The sequence below is a fragment of the Adelges cooleyi genome, unplaced genomic scaffold (assembly GCF_023614345.1).
Source record: "Adelges cooleyi isolate 19-005CV unplaced genomic scaffold, UGA_ACOO_1.1 ACOO_flye_CR_arks_rails_tigmint_CR_PRNA_127, whole genome shotgun sequence".
NCBI lineage: Eukaryota > Metazoa > Arthropoda > Insecta > Hemiptera > Adelgidae > Adelges > Adelges cooleyi.
This window is the reverse complement of record NW_026095781.1, coordinates 36,897-48,311: the sequence shown is the minus strand read 5'-3', so window position 1 is coordinate 48,311 and position 11,415 is coordinate 36,897. Positions and strand designations below refer to the sequence as shown.

Here is an 11,415-nt window from a genome sequence, read left to right as displayed (position 1 = left end):
TTAAATTAAGGTTCTGTATTTTTACAAATGAGCATCAAACCATTTATTTGAAAGTGATTTTATTCAATTTTATCACTTTTATTTATAATAATTCCTGTAGACCTGTGACCTCTCCGTTTCCTCATTGCTATGATTACATTATGCCTATACTCTACTGTACTAGTCATCTCGGATAAAACTATATTCATCATATAATATGTGCTATACAAAATGTTACGCACAAAATAATATTATATATAAATCATTTATACTAATTGTAATATTACAAAAATCTTTACATAATCTCTACAAAGTCTATACATGTTAAGCCTATAATTTTCGATAGTAATATAATATTGATATTGTCTACAAAAAGTTTAGTCATGTTTGTCTTGTAAATCTATTGTGGTTTATCGTAACATACAAGTTGACACCATATTTTACGCTAGTCTACGTATGTAAAGGTGTTTTTAAATATGTATATTATACCAAAGTATTATTATGTACTCAATTGTCAAGAACAAATAAAGAAACAAAAAAACACGGTACCGCCTAGACTACCTACAAAAGCTATGCATGTGAGCACCAAGAAATAATACCCTGTAGAAATAGTGTTACTAAAGCATGACGCAAATGGCAATGTTATTTAAAAATAACAGAACGTGCATGTTTTAAAAAAACACGTGTGCCGGATAAAACATTCGTTAGCAATAAACAATTTTGTTTAGCGTTTCAAGAAATAATTGTCAAATATTCCTGATATTTTTTTAGCACAATAAATCAAAATGTTAAATTTATTATTATACCGAGCTTTAAGTCAGAAAATCATTGATGAATATGTTTTTTATTAAAAGCAACCCGTTCAAATAGTAAAATAAGTTGGACACAAGATGGACTGTGTGCTACCTATAAATTAAGATGATAAGTGACTTTCCCAAACATACAAAGTAGGTACAACGAAAACCATGGTTTATGTACGGGCACAATACATTTCTAGTTGGGCTGAGTTATTAAAAATTGTATCAAATTTTTTTCCAGTATTTTAAATATTAATTACTGAACATTAATTATTTTTAACACGTTATAAGGTACATTTCCATTAGGTTTTTTAGTAACGCTTTCGATTTTTTTGGATGTATGCCAAAGCAGACAAAAAAAATTAAATTAAAAACCAAAAATGACACCTACTTGAGTATGAAAACTTAATAGTGTCATTCTGATTGAAATCTCAATGTGTATAAAAAGATTAAGAAAAAATAAAAGTTAATTTCTTATTAAACCCTATGAGATATTGAGTTTTACACGATAAAATTAATATCCTGTATATGTATATACTCGGAACATCAAAGGCCATTAGGTGACGTTTAACACATTAGTGTCATATTTAAAGGCTTTAATTATTAAGTTTCGTACTATTTTTGTGCCATTTAAATAAAATATTTAATTTTTATTTTTATTACTTGTTTAAAAATGATTCTATACTATTAATCAAGCTTAATCATTTCCACAATCTATGTTATGATATTAAAAAAATTATGATTTTTGGAGTTAAATCCAATTATTATGTTATTTTTGCTTAGAAAATATGTTATTAGGGTTTTATAAAAGTAAGAGATATACTATTTTTTCAATATTATATCAATTATAGAAAATATGAGGTTTGATTAAAACCAAATTTAAAAAAGTTTTTCATCTAGTATGTTATGTCAATGTTATGGTATGAATCATAAAAACATATTCTGTTTTCAGCTTTGATGAGGAGCAAAAAGTTAGGTATTAGATTTACGATGATGTACTTTATTTGCTTCGTATCTGTACCCATGATAAACTACTCATTTATAATTTCGAAGCAGCATATTAAATCAATGTAAATTAAGATAAAATACATAAAAAGGAATTTCGCAGCCAAATCCAACACGATATGTTATTTTTTTTAAATAAATTCAATTTTAATACGAATTTTCAAAACATATTTTTTCTCGTAGCTTACGTGCATAGCTCGTGTAGGTACAAAAACACCAAAGGTTGTTATGTACATATGTAGGTTATTGTAAATATTGTCCACCTTTATACTATTATAAGCCACAATAGCTTTACAAGTAAAGCATGATTTTGTAGATAATATCTAGATTATATTACTATTGAAATGTATACTTTGCTAAATGATTTGTTCTTAATATGGTATAAACAAAAACTACTTCACCCTCAAAATCGGAAAACCCCAAAAAATTCGATAACAGCTGTGAACACATTAGCATAATAGCTAATGCTTGATAAATATCTAAATAAACAATTGACACAACAATATATTTTGTTATTATAGTTTTGATGATTGTCCTATTCTATGAAAAATGTTCTACTATTTACCTTAAAAAATATGTTATTATAATAAAACATGTTTTTTATCAAAACACTTATTCGGCATAAAAATATGTTTTACTTCACTTTACACTTAATTATTGTTTCAAAATAGCAAAAGCGTTCTAAAGCAAACTAAAACATTTAATAACATACTGTTGTTTGATAAAATATTATTTACATTATTAGCATGTTATTCTTCGAGAATGCACTATAAATATAACTTACCAATCGATAATAAAATCACTTTTATCTTTTTAAACTAAATTTTAAACACGTATTTTAAACTACTCAAGAAGATTAAAAAAACAGAGTATGAATATAAAATACATTTTGGTTTTGTGTTTTACTATACATTTCTTGGGTCAAACTGTTGCGTACATGCGCACAGTTCAAGAAGCGGTAAGAATCATGCAAACTGAATAAACGGTTAGGTTTATATGCTAAATGTAGTAAATTAAATGGTTACCTAACGCGGTCCTTGGCATTTCATTTTCTCTGAGATATTCATTCACATGATTTGTCTCTCCCAGAATTTCCAATAATTGAGCCACAGTAAGAGGAGCTCTCTGGCCTGAATTATTGTTACTACTTATTACAAAACGGTCTCTTGCTGAATCGTCTCTAAGCTGAAAAACATTGAAACACATCATTTTTATATTCATACTCTGTTTTTTTAATCTTCTTAAGTAGTTTAAAATACGTGTTTATTATCTTCTTATAAATTGTATTTTTTTTTTAAATTAAAAATATGGTTAGGTTAGATTTTTTTCGTTAAGTTTCCTTTGTATGTAGATTATTAGCTTCGATGCAAAGCGAGAAGGTGTTTTAAATTTTACCTAGAATTGCGTTGTATGTTTTATTATTGTAAGGAAAGTTGTGCATCATTCAAATAAAATGTTCTCTAAATAATCATCTAGATAACAAATAAATATAAACATATTAAAAGTTATTCGAAAAATTTTTATTATATTTATAACAATTGTAGCGTTTAAATTTACTTACCTTTTAAGACTTTGGGTTATACCCGGCTATAATTTTTAATGATGTGTTTCAATGTTTTTCAGCTTAGAGACGATTCAGCAAGAGACCGTTTTGTAATAAGTAGTAACAATAATTCAGGCCAGAGAACTCCTCTTACTGTGGCTCAATTATTGGAAATTCTGGGAGAGACAAATCATGTGAATGAATATCTCAAAGAAAATGAAATGCCAAGGACCGCGTTAGGTAACCATTTAATTTACTACATTTAGCATATAATAAAAGCTTTCTCTAGAATTTATGCAAAGCTGTGGGGCAGGAGATTTTAGGAAGTATTTTCATTCGAAAAAAAAAAAATGAAACATACATTTTACTTTTTTTTTATATAAAACTTGATAAATATTATTCTAAGACAAAATTTTATCACTGTAGGCCGGAAAATGTAAAAAGTAGTAGAACGATTCATATTTGAAAACTGACTTTTGTCAACATTTTTCTTGGGAAACTACTTACGAGTTTGCTTATTAATACATTATGAACAGACATTCAAAAGTTACGCAGCTAAATTTTACATTATTTGTTGTAATAACTATGGTTATCTTAACTGGATTTTAACTTGTAATAAAAAAGGCCAACAGCAATCATTTTAATTTAGTTTATGCCTTTTTCCGACATAAAACATTGTTTTTAAAAATAAACGTTGTATCTATGGAGAACGTTAACATAGTCATATCAGAAAATCCAAATATTGCTAATTAAATAATCGTTACTCAAACAACATTCCACAGCTTTTATCTGTCAAAAAATATTTTTATTAACTATTTTTCAAATAAGTTGGTTTTATTTTTAATTACAATTTGGGTGTTAAAAGTTACTCTGGCCAAGTGTAAAAGAGAAAAAATGTGTTATGTAGATAGTTAATAAAGTAACTCTCACTCTAATGTTTAAGGCCAATGTATGGTGGGTAGTGTAACTATGGTTCTTTAATCATTTTCCTGGATACTGGATACATTGTAATGACTCAACAACAATAGTGTTACCTATTCATTGTTTGTTTTAGATACTGTAAATAATAAAATATTCGGGAATATCCTGTTTTACATTTGCGGCAAAAAGAGAACGACAATAAGAGAATATTTTTAACTTTTTTATTAACGCATAATTTTGTAAGTATAATTTTAGAAATATTATTCGAATAAGGTTTTACACAATTCTAAATGTAGGCAAACCATGAAATAGGCAATTTGCTATTAAATAATAATAATAAGTAATGCATTGTTAATAATAAATAGTATAGTATAGGATATATCTCTGTATATCAAATAGTATAGTAAATTCATCTTTGTGTCTTAAGTATTTTATTTTTTTAAATAAATTAAATAATGATTATTAAATTAATTTTGAATAAGTTACTTTGGTTAATTTTCTATTTTCGATTAACTTATTCGCAAAAAACATACTTAGGCCATGAACCTAGCATAGATTATAACACCTAACATCTATAATATTATTCATTCGTGGTTTTAGATCAATTAAATAAAGTAAGGGCGTGTCAGTAGAAGATTTTTTAGGACCGAGACAATGATTCAATACGTTGTGTTGGGCTATTATTTTTGTTGCTACTGTTATTATAAAATATTAATTTTTTAATCGTTTAAGAAATTATAAAATGTAATGTACTAATAAAATATAATAAATATGGGTTGAAAATATAAAATTGTTATTTGTAATTATTTGAAATACAACCGGGATGGTTACTTTTCCTCTTATAAATATCTTCGGGTTTTTTTAAATCCGGTAGCCCATAAAATTAATATTTATGTTCGCATTGCTCGATAGGTGAGTACACCGACAACTAGGCACAATGACATGTTTTGAGATTAGAGCCTACAGAAATAATCGGAAAAATAAGTGACTATTTGAATACAACCAGTAGAAACTCAAGCTTGGATCTAAAGTTTCTCATTTACAAAAGGCTAAAATGGTATGCTAGTAAGTATAAACTATTAGGCAAAAACCATTCAACAACACGATATGGTATTTTTTTTAAATAAATTCAATTGTACTAAACATTTTCAAAACATATTTTTTCTCGTAGCATATATGCAAACCTTGTGTAGTTAGTACATGCGATTTAACAGGTTTTTTTGTTTGTTGTTTGTTTCGGGCCACTGAGTAGATGTTAATACTTTAACAAAACATACACATAAAAAAACACTTTAACATACGTAGACAATTGTAAATATTGTCAACTTTATATTATTATAAGCCACGCAATAGCGTTACAAGTAAAACATGATATTGTAGTTAATATCTACAATCTGGATATGTCTGGATAATATTACTATTGAAATGTTTACTTGCTAAATGATTTGTCCTTGTGGTATAACAAAAACCACTTCTTCAATCTTAAAATCGGAAAACCCCAAAAAATTCGATAATAGTTGGATCGAGTCGAAATTAATGAGCATAGGAAATTCGTTTTTATAACAGCAATTTTTATTTGGATTGCAATGGATTGCTAACAGGATACCAATTACCAATCGAAATTCTTTAATTTTTAAAAAAATAATCTAGCTTTTACAATAAGGCGGTTAATATGAGCTAACATCTATTGAGAATGCACTATAAATATAACTTACTAATAGATAAGAAAATCACTTTTATCTTTTTAAACTAAATTTTAAACACGTATTTTAAACTCGCTCAAGAACATTAAAAAAAACAGAGTATGAGTTTAAAGTACATTTTGGTTTTGTGTTTTATAAATTTCTAGGTTCAAACTGTTGCGTTCGGAACTCCTTCAGCCGATGAATTGGTAAGAATCATGTAAATTGATCAAACGGTTACTTATCATCGTGTAAATTGTATTTTCTTTTTTTTTTTAAATTAAAAATATGGTTAATATGTATTTTTTTTTATTAAGTTGTATGTAAATTTTTGAAATTTTACCTAGAATTGAGTAGTATGTTTTGTTTTTGAAAGCAGAGTTGTGCATCATTCAAATGGAATGTTATCTATATAATCATCTAGATAACATATAAATATAAACTTATTAAAAGTTACTTGAACAATTCATATTATAGCGCTTAAATTTACCTACCTCTTAAGACGTTAGGTTATATCCGGCTATAATTTTTAATGATGCGTTTCAATGGATTTCAGGCTATAAACAATTTTGTAGCACAAAGTAACCAACATTCAGGCCTGATAAATGCTCTTACTACGGCTGAATTATTGAATATTGTGGGCGAGAAATATAAAAATTATGTGCATATTTATCTCGGAGCAAACCATAAGACAAGAGACGACTTAAGTAACCATTTGATTTACTACATTTATCATATAATAAAAGATTTCTCTAGAATTAATGCAAAGCTGCCAAGCAGGAGATTAAGGAAGTATTTTCATTCGCAAAAAAAAAAAAAAAATTAAGTGGCTAAGTGTGTTTTATGGCTCATACAGTAACTTGTCAAGGGTTAAGCAATATAAAAAAAAACAGATGTATGAATATATTTTTTTTATTAAAAACAAACCCAAAAAAGTGTCATACTATTAAAATTACTTAAAAATTTTTATTTCACCTAAATTATTCGGTTTTAAGATTTAAACTGCGCTAAAAGTATAGGATGCATAAAGGTGATTGTCATTTATTTACATTGCAATAGTCATTGTAAGAAACAACAAGTTTTTAATAAAAAGTTAACAATATATAACTATACAAATTGTGGGAAAATATTGTGTTCAGTTTTAAAAATTGTATCGTTTATCGTTTTGTGCAATTAAGACATTTTAGCTAAATAAGTTGAATACATAAAATATTAATGATCAGAAATAAAATAGTTCAAAGGTTAAATTCCAAAAAGAAACCACAAAACAAAATACGTTAAGATTAATAACTTGTTTTTGAAAAAAAAACAATAAGTTATTTGAATAAAAAAAAAATAAAAATAAGAACTGTTTTTGAAAATTATGCAGATTTTTATGATTTTAAAGTATGTGATATCCACAGGAATTAATCATTTGTTTTCATTACACCAGTCGCTGTAAAAATCATTTGCTTATTATTTCAAGATGTTTAAGAAAAAGTATTATGTTCGCAATTTATAATAAGTATAATAGCAAATTAAAAAATATATTTTTAATTATTGTAATATCAGTGTTCTAAAACGCGAGAGAATAAATGGTATAAACATTTAGGTACAAAAATGATAAAACAAAATATTTTTTTTTTATAACGTTTTTATGAACTCACAATCTTGTTTGTCGTTCCGGGTGGAATCTTGCAACTCAAATTTCGAGCACTTCCCGATTAGCTATCCGGCTGAAACTTCCAGGATAGCTCACAATTCGATGACAATGCATTATTAATCCACAAGAAAATTCCACTCCTAAGGGGGTTAAAATGGGGTCGATTTCTTATCCGTCGTTCCGGGGGAATCTTGCAATTCAAAAAGACTTATTTCTCACCTGCCAGCAAAAATTATGCGTGGTGCGTTTGGGCGTGAACGGTGCTCGGATGTGAGCGGTACCATGTTCAAACCCGTTCCCATCATTAAACTTTTTTGCATTTTCTTACAACTTTTATGATAATTTATATAGTAATTACAACTTAATTTCAACTTTTATGATAATTTATACAGTAATAAATTTAAAATTATAAGCTTTTAAATTGATTACTAATTCTTATGATAATCCTTCTGACCATGCAGCAATAACATTGTACATTTAAATGTTTAGATACGTACGTACGAAAACGAAAAAGAACAAAATAATTAAAGTAGATTAAAAAATTAATCTAAAAATAACGTTTTTATGCGCCTTTAAAAGTATAAAATAACCCTCCGGGGTCTTGATAACCAAATAGGACAGATGAACTAGAAAAACGTGGGGCGCATCTTTACTACTTTACACGTCTGAGTATATAACAACATTCTCTTCTCATTAATAACTACCTTAACTCATAATTCATGCACAATCATCTTTCCTCTTCTAAATAAAATAATACTTAATGACATGTCATGTAAAATTGAGCACCACATTACTTTAAATGTTAAGCAAGTAGGTAGTTAACTAAAAATTGAAGAAACCTACATAAAACAAACTTTGGAGAGAATAGCAATTAAGTCTTTTCAATTTGCAATGAAATTTAAGGCAAGTGGCACGGAAATCCATTAAATTTCATTCCCAAAAAAAGTCATACTATCACTTTCTGATCCGTTCGGTTAGAGCATAGGTTCCCAACGGGGGCGGTATCGCCCCTTGTGGGCGTTGGAGCTCTTTGTGGGGGCGCTAGCAGATCCAAAGAAAAATGGGGGGTATTATGACAGTCAAGGGGGCGGTCGCGGTGTACCTACTTGATTTGAAGTTCAATATATAATAAAATACTTTCAAAATATACCTATCCATTTTTATGAAAAATATTTTACCTAGGGTTAAAGTTAAATCAAAAACATTCGGATAAGCATGGTGGTGGAGTAGTAAACGAAGGAGAAGAGTGGATTAGTTTTTTAAGTTAAACTACTAATAATATTAATTATAACAAGTTTATTAATGTGGTCGGAAAAACGGCTACAAAAATGAATATAGTTCGTCGTGACCGTGAAAACGAAAAGTGTCCCGGCGGCGGCGGCGGTGGTCGTTGCCCGCGGCGGCCGTGGCCCAGTTCACGCCGCCCGCGGTGGCGCCAACGGGGCGCGACCTAACGGACAGTTGGGCAAGCAGGGGACGCGGTCGCCATCCGGCGGTGACGGGTGTAGTTAGCACCCGTCATCCGTCTGAGTCGCGGTGTGGCCGCGTCAATGGTATATAGACTAGATAACTTATTGATTCGTTTTAAAGCTGTCGGTAACAAGTCTATGCAAACGCTAAGCAAAGACGTGATTACGCAATCAAATAAATTCTGAAGTTAAAAGCACCGGCACCGCAAACAAACAAACGCATACAAGTTGCTGCGTGTTCGAAATCTATTTATTAAAATGCAGGGAGAGCTTTTCTAGTCTTCTACTATCAACTATCTTATTGTTTTTGTGCGCTTCGACAGTGACCTACTCTTACGCGGACTGATAAAGTAAAGAAGCCGTTATAATATTTAGTTTTATATTTTTTTATAATTCACAAAATGTCTGAAACTAAAAAAAAATGTCGTCAGTACAATATTGAATATTTAAAATATGGATTTACGAAATCTCCCACAAACCAATTATTACCAATGTGTTTAATTTGCCAGAAAGTATTCTCAAATGAAGCCATGAAGCCTTCTAGACTCCAAGAACACTTGAATAAAATTCATGCTGATAAGGACAAAGATTTATCCTATTTTCAAGGACTTGAAAAGAAATATTTAAAACAGCCAACTATATCGAACCTTTTTGCATCGTGTTCTAAACAAGAAAATGATGGATTACGAGCTTCATATAATATTTCATTATTAATTGCAAAATCGGGAAAACCACACACAATTGGTGAAGAATTAATAATCTCGGCAGTCAAGGAGGTAATTGAAACTGTCCTTCATCATAAGACTCCATCAGATATCATCAAAAAAATTCCTTTGAGTAATAATACAGTACAAAGAAGAATCGATGAAATGGCTAAAGACGTTGAACTATCATTATGTGAGTACTTACAGACTTCCAAGTTTTCCATTCAACTCGATGAATCAACATTACCAAATAATGAAGCACTACTTTTGGCTTACGTCCGATTCATAAAAGAAGAAAAAAATTGCCAAGAGTTATTATTTGCAAAAAATTTGGAAACCGATACAAAGGGAGAATCCATATTCAATACCATGCATGTTTTTTTTCAAGAAAAAGGAATTCCCATTAGAAATATTTTGTCAGTTGCTACAGATGGTGCTCCAGCAATGACGGGACGTCATAAGGGTTTCATTGCGCATTTAAAACAAGCAGTACCAAATGTACTCGCTGTACATTGTGTTATACATCGTCAGCACTTGGTTGCAAAAAATCTTAATGAACGCCTGCATACGTCGCTCCATTACGTTATTAGATCTGTTAATAAGATAAGGAGCAATTCATTAAATGACAGATTATTTGGGCAACTTTGTAGTGAAAATGATGAAGACTATAACCGCTTGTTGCTGCACACAGAAGTACGATGGCTATCGAAAGGTGTTTGTCTCAATCGATTTTTCAATCTATTCCACTCAGTGTTGGACTTCCTTGAAAATAGAGACGATGAACTGCGTGGAAATTTGATTGCGTCCAAAAATGACATAGCTTATATGACAGACCTTTTTAAAATATTTAATGAAGTTAATTTACAATTGCAAGGTGATGAGTTGAATTTGATAAAGACCAAAAATGTCATAGCTGCTTTTGTGGGAAAACTTCTTTTATTCAAACGAAATCTAGGAAGAGGTGAATTCCTCAATTTTCCGACATTATCAGCATTATCGGTAGGAAAAGAAGATTTAATGACTTACTGCCAACACCTGGGCGCTCTTCATGTGGATTTTACAGAGCGCTTCCAGGATATTTTAAATATGAGTATACCAAGCTGGATTTTAGACCCTTTCGAAAATGCGGGTACAGCAGAATCATCAAATTTAGAAGAAGAACTCATAGAACTCACAACAAATGAAGAATTAAAAGTGAAATTCAGAAACGGATACCAAGAGTTCTGGCTCCAAAAATCAATATCAACTCTTCACCCTGGGTTGTGGGAAATAGTACAGAAATTTTTGATTGCATTTCCTTCATCATATTTGGTTGAGCGTGGTTTTAGTGCAGTAGCTAATTTGCTATCTAAGAAAAGAAATAGACTGCAAATCACTGAGCGAGGAGATTTGCGACTGGTGTTAACTAAAATGAAACCCGACGTTAACAGATTGTTAAATCTGCATCAACCTCAACCGTCTCATTAATATTTTTATTTCTTATTGACTTTTTTTCATTATATTTCTCTATTATCTAATAATTTCGATTAATTGTCTTGTTTTTGCTTCTACGAAGTGCTCCACAGTCTTCATCTGAATTAAATGTTTTTTTTATCATAACATGTATTATGTATTTGTATAAACAGACCTATGAAATTACTATAATAAATAACTTTTTTGAAAAGGGGGCGTTG

General features: G+C 29.6%; 1 protein-coding gene and 1 long non-coding RNA gene across 2 annotated transcripts; both read left to right on the top strand.

Annotated features, from left to right (window-relative positions):
• The first annotated feature begins 5,212 nt into the window (after window positions 1-5,212).
• Window positions 5,213-6,628, top strand: LOC126847881 (uncharacterized). Its single transcript, XR_007687158.1, has 3 exons — window positions 5,213-5,310; window positions 6,095-6,136; window positions 6,484-6,628. It is a non-coding gene; the product is annotated as an uncharacterized LOC126847881 (long non-coding RNA).
• Window positions 6,629-9,454: 2,826 nt separating this feature from the next.
• LOC126847882 (SCAN domain-containing protein 3-like) lies at window positions 9,455-11,209 on the top strand (the record flags this gene model as incomplete). The annotated part of the gene is made up of 1 exon (XM_050588295.1): window positions 9,455-11,209. A coding segment is annotated over one exon (1,755 nt), but the record flags the coding sequence as incomplete, so codon positions are not given.
• Window positions 11,210-11,415: the final 206 nt, after the last annotated feature.